General features: G+C 33.3%; 2 protein-coding genes across 2 annotated transcripts; both read left to right on the top strand.

Moving 5' to 3' along the window:
• The first annotated feature begins 1,138 nt into the window (after window positions 1-1,138).
• Window positions 1,139-15,456, top strand: LOC127722358 (uncharacterized). The gene is made up of 5 exons (XM_052229243.1): window positions 1,139-1,285; window positions 5,425-5,839; window positions 8,162-9,409; window positions 10,364-10,489; window positions 15,365-15,456. The coding sequence occupies exons 1-5, from the start codon at window positions 1,253-1,255 to the stop codon at window positions 15,454-15,456; spliced, it is 1,914 nt and encodes a 637-aa protein (XP_052085203.1). The 5' UTR covers window positions 1,139-1,252.
• A 781-nt stretch (window positions 15,457-16,237) lies between these two features.
• LOC127721578 (uncharacterized) lies at window positions 16,238-19,990 on the top strand. The gene is made up of 3 exons (XM_052228351.1): window positions 16,238-16,329; window positions 16,644-17,810; window positions 18,959-19,990. Exons 2-3 carry the CDS (start codon window positions 16,817-16,819, stop codon window positions 19,675-19,677), a joined length of 1,713 nt encoding a protein of 570 aa, XP_052084311.1. The 5' UTR covers window positions 16,238-16,329; window positions 16,644-16,816; the 3' UTR covers window positions 19,678-19,990.
• The last annotated feature ends 2,035 nt before the right edge of the window (window positions 19,991-22,025 follow it).

The following is a 22,025-nucleotide window of genomic DNA, read 5'->3' as shown; positions in this document are numbered from 1 at the left end:
TTCTCCTTTGTAATTATACCATACCTCCTTTCGGCCAACGGCTAAAACATGTCTCGTATAACTGCGCTCGATTCCGTTCGTCGGTCCTTCCGCTAATCTGTCTGTCCGCCCGAAAGATATTGGGTAGAAAACTTTCGTCAAAGTTTTCCTGGCTTTATGAAAACGAATGATTTAATATTTGGTCTGCAGCTTTATAATGTTGAGATGTAGCGAATAGGCAATTTTTACATCCGCCATGCAGTCAGCTCCTGTTTGACGATGGTTTGGAAATTACTCCCTTCATTGCACAAGGAAAATTTTCGTCAAAGTCTTGCTCAAGTATACATGTTACATCAATTAATTGTATGCAGCGACGCAAGTCTAGATCAGGTATTGGTCTTGTTTTATATCCATACATTAGTCCATGGGGTTTGTGTAACATGAAGGCAGTAAACTAATATCTGTTCAAACATCATTAGTTAATAATTATGAAAATAATTTGTCAGTAGCACTTTTCTGGATTTCCATTCATTGGAACGCTCAAACACAAACATTTGTAATACAGTCGTTGTTTTAGGAGCTGTGGGTGGAAATGCGAGCGGATACAGAAACGAGCCAACGATAGGATTGATTGATTGTTGGTTGCTTAACGTCCAGTGGCAAATATTTCATGCATGTTCAGGACGAGCCAACGATAGGAAGAAGGGGAACAACGACCACTGTATGCACTCATACGGTTACACATACACATGTACGAAGAAGTAATCAAAAAATAAGCCTGGCAATAGTCGTGTTACCCATTACAAGTTAAAATTTGACGAGAAGTTGCAGTCGATAATGTGAGAATCGAGCAAAAGTGGACAGGATTGAGGGTACATGTACGACAAGTATCCAAAATACCATCAAATTCATGATGCAGTCGAAATTTCCTGCCCTTCATCCGGCAGTTCAACCTATAGTTTAATTGTATATTGTCCTGAATATGCATGAAATATTTGCCACTGAACGTTTAGCTAGTGACAATCATTAAATCAATCTCTTTTAAATTGTCATTGTTAAATAGTGAAATAAACAGTAGAGGAGCAGTCTAGCTGAACCATTCTATATTTAGTTTTTTAAATTCAATAACTTATACAAGAATTAACTTGCACACATTCCTGAGTATAAGGTAGTTATGTATTTCTAAACTATAACTCACCTGTGTCGGCGAACTGATACACTTAAAGACGTGACTCACATGATGAAGCTAACTTATTGAGGAAACCCAAACAGTATGGCCGATGGACTTAGAGATGCAAATAAACTTGTAAGTGTTTTACAATGATTCTGAATTTTTCCTTTTAACAATAAAGTGGCTTTACAAAGAGTCTTTTGTCGGGTATGTACACGATCGTTTTTCCCTCAGAAGTAGGATAAAGACCAATCTTTACATTAATTTATAGTACCATAACCAAATGTGTGTATTAGAGGGTTCTGACAATATTGTGGCTTATTTTAACAGATCACCAAATAATAACCCTCTGAAGACACCAAGAAACCACAATAAAATAAGGTGGATTAACGCTTTGTCGACGTAAATCACCCCAACCACGTTTATAGACTAAGAAGCGAAATTGTTTATAGGAAATATGCAAATCAGCCGATTCATTTCCTATAAAACCCTTTCAAAAATCTTGATTTATGTTTAAGCTTAACACATAGGCTTCCCTTCTATAGGTATTTTATTGTTTGTAGAATTACTTTTACCTTCAACATAAAGATATTTTAACACATACGAGGTTTTGGATGAAAAAAAGAGTGGGTACTAGTATGTCACTTTGAACTTGTTTGTTATAGAGGTAGGCAGCGGGGTTACAAGTTACTCCTCGCTTATCATTCATTTTAAATCTTACAAATGATCATGAAATGACCAGTTTAAATGAGTTGTATAGTAAAGCGTGTTGTCAATAATTATTAACACAATTTTTTTTTAATATGTACACCAGAAAGCTGACGATTCTGGAATCACCGTCACGTGATTCTCGGTTAAACACTGTAAGAGATTCCGCATTTTGATAATATTTATTGAGGGACATACTTCTATGATAATATGAATTATAATTTAAAATATCCAGATGCTTTCCGTTACAAGGTATCACAAATTTTACATACATCCTGAATATGCATGTAATTGTTTAATATTTTCCACTGGACGTTAGAAAACTATCCATCATTGTCCAGTATGTACATGTTACAATGATTGATTAAATTATGTTTGCTTAACGCCCAGGGACAAATATTTCATGTATATTCATAACTGCTATTAGAGAATGACGTCGTGCTTGATATCGGCAGAAACTTTGCTTTTCAACAGGTCACCTACAGACCATTCAGAGATTTATTGCAAGGGTACAGAGATCGTTGCACTCTTCCTGTACGATGCATCTAATTTAAAGTCCACATTTCACCGGACGTGGCTGTGTATTCATACATCCGCACAGCTAAATAAACTTTAGACGCCAGACGCCCGTTTCGTTTACAAGACTTATCAGTGACGCTCGAATAAAAGAGCTAAAAAGGCCAAATAAAGTACGTAATTGAAGAGCATTAGGACCCAAAAATCCGAAAGGTTTTGCCAAATACATCTAAAGTATTCCATTCCTTCGGTACAAACCCCTTAAAAGAGTTTTAGAGTTGTATTCCTCAGATCGTTAAACTTTGACATATTTTTTAACCTGGGAAACCTTGGGGACATTTGGCAATGACAAAATAGGTAAGTAATGAATAATAAATATATATTATATGACTACACTGAATAACATACATGTATATATATATAATATGACAAGAATGATGAATGTCTGTGTGACGTCCAGTGGCTACTATTACATGCATATTCAGGACTAAAATGCTTTGTGCTAAATTGACATGCTAGGCCGGAGTTTTAACGTGCTAGTTTACACTTGTAACAGTCCACAGGAAGACATGTCATCCTATAGCACAATATTTTGACTCCAACCAGATAAGACTTTGCTTACTCGTTCTTTACGGCTACACAGAGTGAAGGTCTAGCGAAAACTAAGTATGCTGGTATTTGTATGTTATATTCTGCATTTTATTGATATTACTCCGCAAATAATTATGTACTTCATTGAACAGATGTAACGTTATCGAAAGCCAGCAAAGAAGTCCGTTTGAACCGGTAATAGGGACCGTCTTGATTTTGCAGTTAACCTAAATATGAAAACACTGTTTGCTTTGTTTTGCTCAGTTCATATAGGGATTATTTTGTGTCATTAAAAACTCGCCGTATCCTGTCTTTTTCATTAGAGAAAAGGAAAAACTATCTCCCTTATTCAGTGTTATTTCTCCCATATAATATAATGAGATGTGGTCTGGTTGCCAGTGAGATAGCTATCCAACAGGGACCAAATGACGAGGATTTATTGAAGTATGGGTCACCGTACGACTTTCAACAATGAGCAAAACTCAAACGAAAACATCCATATAACTGACAGGTCTCTATTTTTTTGCTCAACTAAAAAATATTAAAGAAATTTCGCAGGGCAAAAGTACAATTCAAGATTAGGCAAGTATTGTGTCTCCTTAGTTTGAAAACGAAAATAATATGGTTTCAAGATAACTTTGATAACATAATAATTACCAATAATTGTTTTTACATTTTGAAATGTGTCTGTAGATATAGGAAGATGTGGTATGAGTGCCAATGAGACAACTCTCCATCTAAGTAACAACTTATAAAAGTAAACCATTATAGGTCAAGGTACGGCCTTCAACACGGAGCATTGGCTCACTGTGTTTTATTTTTCCTTGCAAAGATTTTTTCTAGCTATATTCTGATCTCCTTGGTCCCCGATAGATATTAAGAAACTCTGTCAGTTGTTGTCTTTTAGTGTTTAATGTTATATAGGAACTAGATACTGTAGAATTTGCAATCTATGTTTGGTCATTCCGATATATCATTAAAGTCAGTCCTGTAAAAAAAAATTCCCCCTGAGAAACATAACAGAGTTCTCTTCCCCATTCTCTCCAGTTACCTTTTACATTTATTGTGAGTTTAATGTCGACCAGAATATGCGTGAAATATTTGCCAGTGGACGTTTAGAAAACAACTATCAGTCAATGTAAATGCAAGAGTGGTCATTGAAACAAAAGAATAAATAAAAGTTTTGACGTTTTTTAACAAAACGGAGGATTTTTCTTTCCCCATTGTTAATTTTCCTTTTTTGGACGGTGATGTTCCGCTGGCACCATCTTACGTTGTTTATATATTCCAACTCGTTCGCTATGCCCGTGTCTGTAGTGAAGTTTTTTATTTAAATGAGCGTAATCTATGTATTACTGGTAAATTATTAAGTCAGGGATTTCGTTACCACAAATCACTTAAAACCTTTACTAAATTCTTCAATAGATACACAGATTTGGTTTGCAAGTTTGGCTGTACCTGTAAAAAACTTATTTCAAACGGAATAGCACATCCTAAATTTAACGGTGATGTTGTGAACCGAGCCCGGAAATTTAGATACGATCAGGGTAAGCTTATCTATCCTTTAAAAAAACTTATTCTAATAGGTTACCTATTCAACACTGTAATTAAATCTATATAAATATAAACTTTGTTATCAGTAAATTAAAACAATACTAAATATAACACATATGTAACTTCACGGTTCTACATCTGTCGATACCTATATTTTTGGCATTGCACAAGGTCACGTTTTCCTCTGACTGTTAATGACGTCTTTGTCATTGGATGTGTTCAAAGCCAATAACAACTAATAAAAAAAATCATATATCTAAGACTAAAATATCAATCAGTACACATCAAATTTCATGTATCTCAGACTAAAATATCAATCAGTACACATCCATTGATGTCAGTAACTGCGAATACTCTCAGATATGTACTTAGTGTATTTTTTGTCGTTAGGGATGAGGGATGGATATATACCCTGCCACGTTCTTTCTGTGTTTTTGTTTGATGTTTTTCTTTGTATCGATCTGATGAGTTAAGCCCTTTTCAACTGATTTTTATATTTTGTTCCTATGTTGTACTGTTACACCACTGTCCCAGGTTAGGGAAGGGTTGAGCTCTCACAAACATGTTTAACTCCACCACGTTCTTTATGTGCCTGTCCCAAGTCAGGAGCCTGCAGTTCAGTGGTTGTCGTTGGTTCACGTCTGTGATATTTGTTTTTTGTAAATTGTTTTAAATTAGGCCGTTAGTTTTCTCGATTGAATTGTTTCATATTTTTCATGTAGGGGCCTTTTATAGCCGACTATACGGTATAGGCTTTTCTCATTGTTGACGGCCGAACAGTTGCCTATAATTGCTTACATCCACTTTATTTGAACTTTGGTGGATAGTTGTCTCATCGGCAATCATACCACATCTCCTTATTTTATATTTTCTTAGTCATTATATTTGCAATATTTTTCTTATAGGACAGCGAGTGTTTATTTTCACCTACATGCGGCAGGAACATTTGTATCGATGGCAGTACCGCTACCTGGACTAACAATGATTCAGGAGGTCGTTTCTTTATTGACAGATCTATTTCTTTTGACGAAGAGATTATTTTAACATTCAGTGGAAAAGGTCATGCTGAGGTTGGGATAATCTCCATAGATCCTATAACAATAACAAATGTGAGTAACGTTGGATATATAAAAGAACTTACTGTTATACAGACGGCTAGAATCTACAAGCAAATAGGCACAACCAAAATTAAAAGATCCAAAGAAGGAGATAGAATAATTACAGAAGCTGAAGACAGAAAGTCAAGGTCCAAAGTTGATAAAGAACAGAGCGTCTGGGTTACTGTCAATATTTTATTTGGGGATCTTAAAGTCAAAATAGGTTAGATTACAAACGTATTATATAGTATTAGAAAGACATAAGGATTATACTGTAATGAGACAGCTACACAACATAGAAAAGCAAAAGACATCTTCAAATCAAAGTAGTGTCTTCAACACAATAAACATGTCATACAATGTGTCAATCTCTAAATTGTCCCAAGTCTAGAAAAGTTGCAATCTGATTGAAATACAGATCCTGTGCCCAAGCTTTACTTTAAATACAAGGATCTGAAAACTCTCTGTTCTACTTTCTTTTCTGGTAATTAATACATCAATCAATAGAATTCTTGCCCACAAATTTTGAAGAAGAAGAGGGGCGAAAGATACCAAAGGGACATTCAAACTCATAAGTCGAAAATAAACTGACAACGCCATGGCTAAAAAAGAAAAAAGACCAACAGACAAACAATAGTACACAAAACACAACATAAAAAACTAAAGACCAAAGGTGTGTATCATTAGACAATACCAGAGGATCCCGAAAGGTATCATAAAACAGAAAGAAGAACAGCAAGTTGTCAGATCCATATTAGCAAATCTGTATTCTAATCAGTCTGAAAAAGTGAATAAATTTTGAAATTTTCCGTTACACAATATTTGTATTGTAAATTGTATTCTATTTATTAAACATTATACCCACTTACGTATTCACCTTTTCTGTCCGTCCGTCAATAAATTTCGTGAAAATCGTTCAGCTGGTGTATTCTAAAAGGATTATGAGATTTTTATATTAAACTTTATTATGATGAGTTGTATTTAGGTTAATCCAAAAAAGCGCTTCGGACGCATGAAATTTGTAATGTGTTGTTTTTTTTTTTAAATTTTTATACAGCACTGGGTCGATACCTCTGCTGGTGGACTAACAGTTCCCGATGGTATCTATCATCAGCTCAGTAGTCAGTACTTCGGTTATAACAAATCTTTCTAAAATTGTCCGTAAATAAATTTTGAAATTATAAGAAACTAAGGTTTCAACTCCTTCATGAAAATTTGACCTTTAATGGATTTGGTTATTTTATGTCCTTTTCGGTCATATAGCTCTTTAACTATTTCGGTTCTTATACATCATTGGCTTTCAAATATTCGGCTTTGAGCGTTCCTGATGAAGATTAATCCAGAAAAACGCTTCTTTTTATTTTTATTTTTGTACCGTGTAAGCGATTTTAATATATGTCGGGTTTGACTATACTTTTAGAATTTTATTATACCCACTGAACTTACTTTTCAGATTCTTTATTTAGGAATTATTTTATATATTGTTCGGATCTTTATTTTTTTCAGTTGAACTATCATAATATATTTGATATGCAGATTATTGACAGTCACTTCTTGTTAGTATATACTTTGGATTTGTATTAATATAGCCACTGAGCATGAAAATAGTCGATGTCTTACAATGAATGGAGTACATTTTTACACAACATCGCATGTAACGTTGTTTCTCTAATTCTTCGTCAATTTATCCCTTTCTGCACCCATTGTATAAAAAAAATTTAATCAACGTGTGGTTCGTTTGATCTCAGTTCTTCATTGGTTAAAATCCGATTATGACGTCGAATTTTCTTGCTTTCCTCTGAATTTCCTATTGTGACGGCATGAAAAAAGGCGACCATGCCTGATGACGTCACATAGAAAGAACACATCTTTTTGCAGATCATTCAAAAAGAAGGAATAAGTTTGCCTGCATATTGTTTGAAAATCATTAGAGAAACAGATTCCACCACCAAATCTCGTGTAATACGATATTTATCCACTCTCGGCAGTTAAATTTTAAATATTTAAAACGCTCGGCGAGCCTCGCGTTTTAAATTTGAAAATTTAACTGTCTCGAGTGGATAAATATCGTATCACACTCGATGCAGTGGTAGAATCTATATATATTACAACAAGAACATCAACAAAAATAAATTTAAATCAGCCCAAACAAAAACAAGTACAATAACAAATAGCATAACAAAAATAAAACAAAGAATTAAAACAAAAAGGAACGAACGGAGAAAAAGCAAATGCACAACACGGATGTTCCTCCTTAATCAGCCTAACATGTAAATCCAAATAATTATGTGATCGAGAAATCACACGACACGGACCCGATATCTTATTAAAAGGTCATTTATTTAACGCACTACCATGAGTCAACTGTTCCAGACGTTTTTGTTTCTTCTATATCAAGAAATTTGGAATTCAAAAAAATGAATTTCTAGTCTACTTCATACTATTGCCATACAAATGCGGTTCTTGCTATTGTTTTAAAGTGTGCATGATTCTACTTGTTTAAAATTTGCACTAATTGTAATGTGCCTATTTCTATTTTTTTCAGGTTCTAAAGGCTATAAATTCTCGCCCAATAAAGGAGAAAATGTTTCAACGAAAGATGAATGTGCAAATTTAAACTACCCATATCCATGTGCGGTTTGCTTTGTTATGAATCCTATAAAACGTGGGGATATTTTATCTTTTCAAGCCGACGATATTAATAAAGTCGGAGCACCATCGAAAAATTGTAGCTTAAAATTAGCAATATCGAAATCCAACCCAGCGGAGTTTATGTTAAGCGCAGATAAATATTGTGATATTACGTCACTTCCTGTTACTCATTTCGACGAAATTCCGGCAAAAAGTAAAAAAGAAATTCGTTTTGAACTTACAACTGCCGGGACAGTAAAAATCAGTTATGAAAAAGGTACAATTACTAAAGAGGCAGGAATTGAACAACTTTATTGTGTTTTTGAATTAGGCAGGATCCAACTACGCTGTGCACGTAAAGATAGGCATAAAAATGAAGATATTGTTTTGCCAAAATCGGATGGTGCCGAACAACCAACTTCGATCAACCAATCAGATGTACCTGACTCTATATATATGAATAGTAAACGAGAACTAGACGAAATAAGACACGATGCTGAAGAAATATCGATATATAGTGATGATTATAATCCAGTTTTTGAATCCAGAAATATCGAAGGTGCTACTACCGATACAGAGAACGAACCAACTACTAAGTACACTAGTGAATCCAAATTTACAAAAACTGAACTAGGAGCAGACAATTACTCCCTACATGATAAAATTGAAATACTATCTACAAGACTGGTTTTGATAGAGGAAAATATAAATAGGCCTAATATAGGTATTGAATCAACTATGCAATCGTCTGAAATGCAAATTTTAAGGTCTGATATCAAAGAGATCAAAACATTACTTACTAAGCACTCTAGCAATGTAGACGGCGACTCAAATGTAGCTAATCATCTTAACGTAACGTCGCAAACAGAAAACTCTAAACCATTACAACAAAGAATACGAGAACATTTCCAAATGCTTGTGTCATCTTTAGAAATTAATCCAGTGTTAGACTGTCTCTACCAAGCTGGAAGCATAACTGTGGATGACATTCAAAGGTTAAGACAATTGTCGAAATCGTACATGGCAGAGGCAAACCGTGAACTGTTATTTATCATATCACGCAGACAAAATCTTGATTCAGAACTTTTTAAAGCAATATTAATCAAATCAAAGCAGGATGGTGTTTTAGCTTTACTGTTTCCACATAACTATAACAAAAAGCGTAAGTGACCTAACTGATACATTTTTAGAAAAGGATGCTCTCTGACACGTTTGCGGTCTTATGATTTCTAAAATAAACTGTAGCCTTAGGTTATCAGTTAATTAGGTATTTCATGCAATGCCCTTATGATGCTTACTGGACTGGTTTCGCTACGAACGCACCTAATTTATAAAACTTTTTTTTATTTTCTAGCACTTCGTCGAAACCGCTGCTGTTGGTTAGTCCCGAGGTTATCATCAGTCAGTCATTTATCAATACGGCTTTTGAAATTATAAGGTTATAAATCATGTCAGTACTGAACCACTTACTCCAGGGCTGATGAATTCCTCGGCGACTAGCAGTCCACCAGCAGTGGTTTGAAAATCGTTATAGATAATGCATATTAATTTTAAGGTTTATCTTGTCGTATAACATGGTGTGTAAGGTATTTATTATATAAGCTTTATAAACCGGGGTGCTATGTTTTTTCTCTTGTTTCATAATATTTTTTCGCGCTAAAGCTTGTTATTTTTTTCAACAATGTTCAACCAACTTTTCAGAAGAATTCTCTTTTATATCTGGCGATACAATTTTTTTCTTAACTTATTATCATTCGATTTGCAATATTTGTCCGTCAATGTAATTTTATTCACTTTCACTTTGGATAAGAATCCTTTTACAACCTTTTATATATATACATGATATATATGTTTTAATTATTATAATTCTTATCGTCAAACCATTATTATTCATTATGCAGGAATTACTTAGTACACATACGTCTGTAATCCGGCATCCATTATCTTTTTTTTGTTCATCCTTTAAGTGCTTATTTAATGTTATTAATTGTAAGTCTATTGAAAAACAAACACAACATAATTATTGTTCACATAATCAATTCATGTACACACAGTCATAACAATGATAGTTCAAATATAAATTCCAATGACATAACTGCATTATGTTCTTCTTTAGAAGAATCTATTAAAAATGTTGATAGGCAGGATGTTATGTCCATGCAGGCCAAGATACCAGTTCAGGGAAGACAAATGCAGTACGAAAGGAGTGAACGCAGTCAGGGTGACAGCTGCAGAGGGTGTGGTAAGTTCTGCAAAATCAGAAAACATTTTTTTCAACTTTCAAACGCACAGATCTCAAAAAGAAATAGAACTGCAAAAATATTGCAGTCAGTTCATATCAATGTAATCCATTCTAGCAAGTGTAAATGACAATGTGGTCAGCTGTTTAGTGGACAATGATGCTTCAGTCAGCTGCAGTTTTGTTAACTTGCTAAATGATTTGGGCATAGAAAATTTCAAAAAATATATATCATATTTCACGGAAGCTGATGGTGTTGGTGGTGAGGTACATAAAATATTAGGAGTTGTAACCCTACAAGCCCTACTAGGAAATGTTACATGCAAACATAAATTTTATAACCTAACTAATATACAACAACGAACGATATTAGAGCATGAATTTCTGAAAGGTAACATATTTCATCTTCATTTTGATGAGGATATCTGATTTATTCCTGAAAATTGAACAAAATGTATACAGCAATTGAAATGAATTCAGGCTAATCGAGGACTCTCTCGTCTGTCACTATTTCACCCTTTTCTTAAGTGCAATATCATTAGAGCCTCAAGTGTTCAAGGTGAGATTTCAATTCTGTAGCTTCTGTCAAGTTTGCCTCAGCAGTCGATAGCTGGTGCAAAATGTTGGATTTCACTGGTCAATTGAAATTAGTCTCTTTTGCAAACCTACTAAGAAAAGGGTTTTGCCTGATAATTCTGTAGTAGCTTTTATAGACACAGGAAATGCCCAGTCTATCAGAACAAAAGTATAACCAAATCACCGAGCTCCAAGGTAAATTCAAAAAGGGGAAGTCTATAAAAACTGACAAAATCAAACGTCATCAACCAACGGAACGAGTGAATAAAAATATCATATTTCTGACTTGGTACAGGCATTTGTCGAAGAAAATATGGCAAGTTTTGTTGTGATTTTCAATCACTGAATCATGCATGTCTGACTCACTTCCTTTGCCTCGTCCTGATGATGTCTTTGATTCTATTGGCGAAAGCAAGGCTCAAGTGTTTAGTACGCTTGACCTTTTTTTTCGGGCTATTAGCAGTGCGGCATTTACCTTTTTACTGCTGATAAATCTGCTTTTTTAATACCTAGGGTAGTATATTAGTGCAAGGGACCTTGCATTCGTAAAAGCCTCAACACCTGCGTCATTTCAGCATATGCTTACACATGTGTTACATGGTCTTAAATACCAAATGTCAAACATGTCAAATACTTCTTAACTATTGGCTACCATCCAAAAACTAATTATGTTGCAGAACGCACTAATTATAAAATTGAGAATGGAAATTGGGAATGTGTCGAAGAGACAACAACCCGACCATAGAGCAGAAAACAACAGAAGGCCACCAATGGGTCTTCAACAAAGCGAGAAAATCCCGCACCCGGAAGCGGGCTTCAGCTGGCCCCTAAACCAACATGTGTACAGTTCAATGAAAATGGACGTCATACTTAACTCCAAAACATATAAATGAACTAAAATTAAAAAAACATGCAAGACTAAAAAAGGCCAGAGGCTCCTGACTTGGGACAGGCGCAAACATGCGGCGGGGTTTAACATGTTTTGTGAGATCTCAACCCTCCCCCTATACCTCTAGCTAAAGTAAAATAAACAAACACACATCAATACACACAGTAAAACTCAGTTTAAAAGTAGTCCGAGTCTGATGTCAGAATAGATAACAAAAGAAACTAAGCAAAATGACAATGATACATAAATTAACAAAGGACTACAAGCAGTTACTGGCATGCCAGCTCCAGACCTCAATTAAACTGATTAAAAGATTATGTCTTCATCATATGAAAATCAAGTACAATCCCTCCCGTTAGGATTCATACCATCATAAAATATATGAGAAGAACATAACCCGTATCATGCCAACAACTGGTTTTAGAATAAATGTGTTTATTTCCTATGCAAAGACCTTATGAGTGAATAATTATAAATACCACAATATACCATCTTTAATGACCTGACAACAGTATCGTAACTATATCCCTTCTGAATAAGTCTGTTTAAAGGTTTGGTTAGCTTTTAAGGTGAACGTTTACATTTCTGTGCTTTGTATAGAATATTACCATAAAAGATTGGATGTGAAATACCTGAACGTATAAGATGTCTGCATGTTGATTTATATTTAGGAATGATGTCCGTGTACCGAAGATAAAATTTAGTAAATGTTTTGACTAGTTTGTGATATCGAAAACCCTGGTGTAATTTTTCAGTAATACAGAGGTTTCTTACGTTAAAAGCAAATACGTTGTTACATACACAAGCGAATCGAACAAGTTCAGATATAGAAACACCATAAGATGGTGACAAGGGAACGTCACCATAAAAAAATTGATAATTAACAATAGGAAATGAAAAATCATCTCTTTTATCATAAATTTTGGTATTAAGCTTCCTGTTAAAGATATAGATATCAAGATCCAGGAAAGGGCAGTGTTCATTGTTAGTATTAGCTTTATTTAAAGTCAGTTCAGCAGGATAAATCTCTTTAGTGTACATACTGAAGTCGTCATTATTGAGAGCCAATATATCATCCAAATATCTAAAAGTGTTATTAAAGTTTTGTATCAGATGTTGTTTCGATGGATCTTTGCTGATTTAAGTCATAAATTGTAACTCATAACAATACAGAAACATGTCCGCAATAAGTGGTGCACAGTAAGTCACCATTGGAATAATTCCGATAACTTGACGATATATCGAATCTCCATAGGGAACAAAAATGTTATCTAGTAAAAATTTAAGGGCAGTTATCGTATCAAAGCAGGTCTAATTGACATAATTCTTGTGTCTGTTGTTACTAAAAAATGACCTAAAAGAGTTAGAACACATATATTCGCATTCTGACTTTTAAAATGCCCATATAATTAGGTGAGTGATTTTTTTCTTAATAAGATTATGCCTATTGGGGTAAATTGGTATATAGAGTAGAAAAATCAAAACTTTGAACAGATTCGAAATCACCAATATAAGCATGCAATTTATCAAGTACTTCCATCGAATTTTTGACACTCCAAAAGTAATTAATTCCACTATTTTCAAAGGCCTTGTTTGAACAATTTATTACTCGGTTTTTGATTGTACCAAGTGTAGTAGTAAGTAGAATAGACAGTTTAGAAGTTGAACAATGGCTTGAAGACGAAATAAATCTTTATTTGTAAGGTATTTTTTGCAGCTTCGGAAGCCAGTACATAGTTGGAACTTTCATTGTATTTGGTTCTGCTTGTAAAGAGGTAGCTAAAAGTTTATGTTTGTTACAGATGTCATTTTCAAAAAATAGAGTCAGTTGGCATGTTGGTGAATTCGTGATTTCCTTTTGCAGAACCTAAATGTAAAATTTACGTCAAACAATAATGATATTATTAGCAGCCTTATCAGCAAATACTCTTGTGGATGAAAATTACCTCTACTGGCCTAAACTTCTTCCAGGTATTCATACGTATATTAGGATGACGCCTTCAGTTTCGTCAGAGTTAATCCTATCCAAATTGAAAGTGAAAGAAATTACATTGACGGAGAAATAATTGAAATAATAATTAGTTAAACAATATAATAATGACAATTTACCACTGAGAAGTTTATCAGTGAAAGTCATAGTTTTTTATTCTAACACGTTTTACATCCATTTAACCTATCATAAAATACGATCCTCGTTATTACTACCTCACGTGTTTTGAATAATATCAGAATTAAGAACAATACTTTTGAAATAGTTCTAAATAAAGATGCACAATTTTCAAAATATCAGCGTTATCACAGATTTCAGCCTTATAAACGGAAGAAAGGATTGTTTCTGCTTAAAACGTTTGAAGACAAAAAAGATAGAAAACTGTACAGTAAAACCCCAACTAGCAACAAACAAGAATCAAATGTTTTTGTACTCTGCAGTTTGCGTTTTAATCAGGTTAAATGATGACCCTACGCAGGTAATTTAAGCACATTTCATTGAAACGTGGTATCTTCCGGGTTATTTATTCAAAAGAAAGACCTATCGTCCTGAAAGGAAATAACCCTATATAGGTTTATAATGTGTTGTTCAATTAGTGCAAAATTTTCCAACGTTGTTTCAAAATAAATCAAAATAATATTTTGCGAATCTTTCAATAAGAACTATACAGAACTTTAAAATAAGAAGTCATGCACGCCAAACCTATTCATAACTTTTAATTCCAAACAAGATTAAATATTTCGTTATCTTATATCTGTTGATTATCATATGATTCTTTATGTGTTCCCTTTACACGAGTGTTCATCATTTGCATATAAAAAAATATATTTTGATATACATAAAACTAGATGTTTAATTTCATATTCCAATTGATTTGCAGGTTGATTTTTTTATGTTTTAGTGTGTCTGTTTGAAGGATATATTTAATAATCAAATATTAGTCGTAATTGTCCAAGGTGAGGGTAGGGTTAGCGCCTTCAGAAATGTTTATCCCGCTACATTCTATATGAGCCTGTCCCAAGATAGTGAGGAGTCTGTTGTTCAGTGGTTGTCGTTGGTACATGTCTGTCATATTTGTTTTTCGTAAATTGTTTTGTTATGAATTATGCCGTTTGTTTTCTCAATCAAATTGTTTCATATTTGTCATGTCAGTGCCTTTTATAGCTGACTATACAGTATGGGGTTTTCTCATTGTTGAAGGCCGTACGGTTGCCCATAATTGCTTAACGTCAACTTCTTTTGAAAATTTGGTGGATAGTTGTCTTAATTGCAATCATACAACATCATCTTATTTGTTATATTATATTCTTTTGTTGGAATAATAATGTTTAGATATTGACGTTTACCGTTGAAACACCTCATATATTTGTATTTTTAACAAAAACTTTTTTTATAATATTTACTCTTTCTCGTTTTAATGTAGAATACGTCAAAAATTGGTACATGGATGGCATAGTTGACAAAAGAATACACTTTCTGAATAAAGCAACAATAGACCATTTCAAACGCAAGTAGTTGCTAGTATTGAAACAACTTAGGGTTATTAATGTCTTGATAAGCGAGCTTTTGGAATTATATTAATTCAGTGTGAAATAAGAAAAGTCATATAATATTATCTGTTTATTAACCAATACATGACAAAACTAAAACATAGGGAAACAATGCAGTATTCTTATATCTCCAAAACAGTAGATATATGTAGGAAAAGTGTAAAGGTCTTCTGACTATTAAAAAAATGTCAGACCTTAATTAACGTTTGTATTGAAATATGCGACTGTCATACAATTAAGATGTTAAGCTAGCTATAAAACCAGGTTAAGTCCACCATTTTCTACATTAGGAAATGCATGTACCAAGTTAGGGATATGACAGTTGTTTTTCATTGGTTTGATGTGTTTGAGGTTTTGATTTTGACATTTGATAAAGGACTTTTCATTTTGAATTTTCCTTGGAGATCGGTATTTTTGTTTTTTTACTTTTTAATATGATGAGTATTATCCTCGAGAAAAATACACAGATTGAGAAAAACTGTAAAAAGCTAAATTGATAAACAACTAAATTAGATATACAAATCGTTTAAATGGTTGTTAGAATTGTGTTGACTGCTATTGGAAGGGTCTATTGATTTGAGAATTAAGGCTAAAAGGGTTATCATTACTCTTATATTAATACTCATATGTTGTAATCTGGCTGGAAACAGAGCATGTCATATCAAATTTGTGATGAAAAGAAAAACTATGTTAAACCCGGTTTTTCTTTTAGAAATTTAGTTCTTTGTTTTCATATTATCATTTCTTATAGGTTTGAAGAACTTAATCATTAGATGTAATGATTACTTTGTTAACTGTGACGTCGACAGAAGACTGCATACCAGAATAAAAAGTTCAGGTTGGTATGATTTGTAAAATGAATTATAAGTTTTCTTCCATACATTTATTCAATTAGACATTTTGAATACCTTTTTTCGTATATGTGTATGATATATTGAACAAATGCTAAACAGTCCCATCTAGAACGGTGTTAATTTTTTAATAAGAAAACGTATCAAAATGTTAATAATTTTGAAAGTCCTGTTCATTTCTAGAGCTGTTTTATGTGGCTGTAGAATAGATAAGTCTTTTGTTTAGAAAAGCGACTAAGCTTAATTTATTGTTTTGTGATGGTTTAATTTTTCAGTAATCCGTTTATGTACTTAATTCTAGGTATTCCTTTAGAAATCGATTTGAGTGGGAACCAAATATTAGATTTTTCTAAACTTGTGTTCACATCATATCATGTTGAGAGAAAAACTCTTTCATCTACGTTTTGGAAAAATATTTTTTTGCCTGTAATTGAAAACAAAGACTCCAATTTATGTCTATTGTTACTGACCATCATGACTGATATGACCTATGATCAATGGAAAGAATGTCATCATTATGTGTTGGAAGGTTTGTCCTCGTCATTGATCAACCAAGACAAAGATACATCAAAAGTAATAGCTTGGTTTATTGCAAAGAAGTTATTTCTAAGCCTCGATAAATCAATTCGAGAAAATGTAACTGATATCTGGCCGGCATTTATGTGCAATTGTCACAGAAAACAACAAATATGTTGTTCCGACAAAATTGTAATAAATATTGAGATGAACAAATTAAGACCAGATTTACCAGACACCTTTTGGAAAACAGACATTAATTATATCTTTGATGACAGAGTCATTAATAAAGAATGTAGTCAAGTACACAAACATTTACAAAATTCAAGTGGTAAAATTCAGTTTTCAAATAAAAAATCAATATCAGGTGTGGATGCAAAACACCTTTTTATGGAACACAACAATTTAACATTGATTTGCAAGTCGTCATTTAAGTCAACTGGATTTCTAAAAGAGAAACACAAGGTCATTGAACAATCATGTTTTCAACTTTACTGTAAGAGAAAAGGATTAATACCTATAGGCGAAAATCATTTTCCGAGCTCGTTCAATGGGTTGATAACAGATGTCTTGGAAGGAAGTCCTCATTTTTTATCACAACTGAAGATTGGTAATCAGGTCGGAACAGATGAGTATAAAAGGGGTACCCTTGGGGGTTTCGTTCAGGTGCGGGGAGATAAAGCATTTCTGACATGCCTTCATGTATTCTTGAGCGCAGATGAACTTGCATCGGACAATCTTTCACTTGATGACGAAAAGACGCTACCAGTGAAACTATATAGGAAGAACGAACACCCACTTATATGCGGTAAAATTAGGGACATAGCATTCGAAGTTGATAATGAGAAAGAAACAAGCATTGACGCAGCTTTGGTTGAAATACAAACAGACAGTATTGAAAATTCTGATTATGTTGATATAGATGAACGAAAGTTATCCTTTAGAGATATAGGTAAGCAATGTTAAGTAATCGGAAAACTTAAGTTGCTGACATATGTATAATTTTCTTAGTTGTTTAATTGATTCTATCGTTCGTTTTAAAATTTTCAGGTTTTTAGAACAGTACGCTTCAAAAAGGCCGATTTTCAAATTTTCTTTTTAAATTGTCAAGATAAAGATAAAAGGAATTATTTTTAATTGTTGTGTTTAAAGAGAGGCGAAAGTTACAATAGGGACATTCAAATGCATAAGTCGAAAATCTGATAACTCCATTTCAAAATATTTAAATAACAAAAAGACAAATAACAGTATCCAAAACACAACATGGAAAACTAAAGACTGAGCAACACGAACCCCACCAAAAACCGGGGGTGATCTTAGGTGCTCCGGAATGGTAAATATCTTATCATTTTCCTTGTATGTTACCAGTATACAGATTTTTCTGAACTTGTATCTCTCTATATAGATATTTTCTCATTGGCAATCATACCACATTATATTCTTATTATATAGTGTCTCGTATTTTGTACCCATCGACATGCAAATTAGTCAAACACAAAAAGTAGAAAATTGGATGCACCAAATCATAAAATAAATCTGTGGTATCATTTTTGATGCAAGCGGCAAGTTTTTAATCTGAAATGGTTCAATCAGGTTCGCTTGTAACTTCAAAACGGGTGTTCGCCATGTTTGGATTGATTGTTACTGGTATTAAAAACTGTATATTGGAAAGGCAAAAAGTTAGCCTGTAACGAAAAAACTTTGGAAGCAATTATTGGAAAGCTAAAAGTTTTTTTGTTAACTTTTGACATTCTAGTTATTGCTGTAATAGTTGGTATGATTTGGAAAGAGATCGTTTCATCGTAAATTTACATAAAGGTATTCAAATGTTGGAAATACGAAGTTAAAAGGCTAATAATATCAACCTCCGAAGTTTAAAAAGGACCCAAACAAATCTGAAACAAAAGAGAGCATAAACAAACAGCAGGCATACAAAATGAAACCCAATTTTTAAGCAACTTGAAAGTAAAACATAAATTAAGCAATTCTTGCTCAAAATAATAGTGATCGTCATGTTGCCATTAAGGTATATACATACAGCCTTTGGAAATATTCTACAAAGTTGTCATGTTCGTACTATATATACATATTATTTTACAGCCATGAAGTCAGAGTATCTAAATGATAGCTGTGTTGACTACAGATCTCTATGCTTTTCCACACCAAAACCAATATTACATACTTTCTGCGTAGGCGCTATTTCGGGATTTCAGGAAAGCAGCAGAACACAGGTTCATGAAAATAAAGACAAAAATATTGATTTGGAATCCATCGAGGACACATACAGTAAGGCCGTTCTCGACGAAATTAAAACAAATGTAAAAATTGTTATCCAGTCTCTTCAACTAACTCCTTTAATAGTTCCTCCAGACGAACATGCAATCAAAATGAATATTGAACAGAACTGTGATCCTAATATATCACCTGAAATCAAAGCAATCGTTATTGACGTAATAAAAAGTATTTATCCAACAATTCAATGTACCGGTGGTGTTGATATTGACAGCTTTATTCATGAAATTATATTCTGTAATACACAGAGTAGATTTTCAGCAATAATAGGAGATGTCCATATGCAGCAAGCAATCCTGAAGAAGACCGGCCAAAATATGGCTGTAAAAAGAACATCACGCAGAGTTTACAATCAGCTTTACATATCAAATATACCGTTTCAGCCAGGTGATTCAGGAACGTGTATATATGTGCTTAATCCGGTTCAGGGTTGTATAGGAATGGCAATCGCTGACCATCCACAAGGAGGTTGTATAGCAACTCCTATAATGGACATTCTCAAACATTTCAAGATAAGAATCAAGTGAAAAATGTCAAAACACTGTACATAAACTTTATTTTAGGTTTAATGAACTCAACAAGATATGCATATACTGTATACTTTATTTCTGTATTTGAACCGAATGCTAAAATGTTTTTTTCAATAATAATTATAATCTTGGTCAGAGTAATCACTAATTTCAATTTTGTATTCTTCCATACAAGCTTTTATACAGCAAATGGCTTTTTTATCTGAATGTTAACTGGTGTTCGTTTTACTAGAATATTATATAATTATTGCTAGACATTAATCTTGAACATCCCTTTTTTTAAATAAAAGTTGATTATTAGAAATATAAAGGACCAAATTATGTACCTTTATTATTTCCATGTTTAAGCTAGTTGTATTCCTGTTGACAGCTGCACTGCGTTTGTGTTTTATTGAGTACTTAAGATTTTCCGAAGTAAAGTTTAGATAGACAAAAAAGGGTGAGTGTGCACGCACACAAAACTAGTTTATTCCAACTCAATTGGCAATTGTGATGGCACAAAGTCAGGATATCTGGACCATGCGTTGGTTGTATTGAAAATATAAAGATATGTGTTATGGTTGCAGCTCACTCGAGAAGAGTTCGAGATAAATGGCATGGATTTAATATATCACCGTAATGACTTCGACAATTTTACCGTAAAGTAACCTATAACAATCCCCTTAACAACAAAGTGAAACAATTCAAACAAAAAAACTAGCATCATGGGTAATGCTAAACCAATAAACGAAAAACAGTGAAGACAGGGAGAAATCAAGAACAACCACTGAATTATAGGCTCCTGAATGGGGATAGAACATTAAGAATATGGCACAGTTAAACCATGTTTGGGAGAGCGGTTTTCCCTTCCCTTAATATTGAAATAGTATGTCAAAACATGAAAAGAAATTGTAAAAATAATTTTGTATGTCTGTCTTTTCGGAGGAGTCTGGTGTGTGTTAGTTGATGTGGTCTGTTGTACTGTTCAGTGTTTTTGGCAGTTCCTGTTTTACCCTATTATGTATTACCAAGATTTTTTGTTTCATGTATATTTCCGTTATACACTTTTTTGCAATTTGTTTTTTTTATGCCTGACAATTTGGGGTTTACTATATCTGTTGTAGTCGTTACACACAGTTGAAATTTTATTAGCATTTAATAAGAAATTATAGTATAAAAGTTTATGATTCCTTTATTTAAGTGGCATTATTTCACCGATAGTTTTGTTGCACATTTTTCTAGTTTATTTTTATGTTCTCGAGTGAACCCGGTGAAAGCAATTTATCTGGATATATTTAAAACTATATGGGTAGGCACGGACATCGATGTCATATGTTTTAATTACAAAATACTGACACATAATAAATGTCAGTGATCGTATTGACACGAATGAAACCTACGCAAGAGAAAGATTAAAAACAAATTCACTCCAAACAAACTTCCTGACAAAACTAATGAAAATATGAGCCATAAAAGGCAAATAAAAAAAAATACTACATACTCAAACTAATTATTCAAAATTGGTGTAATTTTGATTTTTTCATTTCATCATATTAAAAATAAAAACAACACTTGCGGTTAACATTACGTGCTTTAATGCTCTGAACAAATTACATGTGTTTCTTATTTTCTACTTTAAGATATACACATTTAAAATTTAAAAAAAATACATCAGATACTGTTTTCCAACACGTCAGCAAAAGTTATGGATTCGTACAGAGATACACCGGGTGGCGCAAACTTAAAACAACCCTTATATTATTTTGAGCGTGCGAAGCGCTTTTTTTGGGGGGGATTCACCTTCACCAGGAACACTCAAAACTAAAACATTTGAAAGCCCACGAATTATGATACCTGAAAACGTCATGAGTAATATGATCAAACGGTATATAAAAAGAATAGCCAAATTCATTTAAGGTAAACTTTTCCTAACGGAGATGGATCCTTAATTTGTAAATAATTTATTAATAATTCATCAACGGGAAATTAAAGTTGGGAAAAGCGTTTATACTCATGTCAGTACAGAAGCACTGACTACTATAGTATGATGATCATACGGCAGTGGTATCGATCGAGTGCTAATTAATGAAAATAACATATAATCCAGTGCGTAAAATAACAAAAATACCGAACTCCAAGCAAAATTCAAAACGGAAAGTCCCTTATCAAATGGCAAGATTAAAAACTCAAAAACATCAAACAAATGGAAAACAACTGTCATATTCCTGACTTGGTACAGGCATTTGTGGTGGATTAAACCTGGTTTTATAGCTAGCTAAACCTCTCACTTGTATGACAGTGGCATAGAATTCCATTATTGACAATAATATGTGAACAAAACAAGCAGACATAATAGGTAAAAATGT

The sequence above is a fragment of the Mytilus californianus genome, unplaced genomic scaffold (assembly GCF_021869535.1).
Source record: "Mytilus californianus isolate M0D057914Y unplaced genomic scaffold, xbMytCali1.0.p SCAF_12, whole genome shotgun sequence".
Classification (NCBI taxonomy): domain Eukaryota; kingdom Metazoa; phylum Mollusca; class Bivalvia; order Mytilida; family Mytilidae; genus Mytilus; species Mytilus californianus.
This window is presented reverse-complemented; position numbering and strand designations above follow the sequence as displayed.

Coding starts and splice junctions, on each gene's coding strand:
- LOC127721578 (XM_052228351.1), top strand. CDS start 16,817: ATGACTGATATGACCTATGATCAATGGAAAGAATGTCATCATTATGTG. Junction 17,811..18,958: donor GTTATCCTTTAGAGATATAG/GTAAGCAATGTT, acceptor ATTATTTTACAG/CCATGAAGTCAGAGTATCTA.
- LOC127722358 (XM_052229243.1), top strand. CDS start 1,253: ATGGCCGATGGACTTAGAGATGCAAATAAACTT. Junction 1,286..5,424: donor TTAGAGATGCAAATAAACTT/GTAAGTGTTTTA, acceptor TTTTTCTTATAG/GACAGCGAGTGTTTATTTTC. Junction 5,840..8,161: donor GGATCTTAAAGTCAAAATAG/GTTAGATTACAA, acceptor TATTTTTTTCAG/GTTCTAAAGGCTATAAATTC.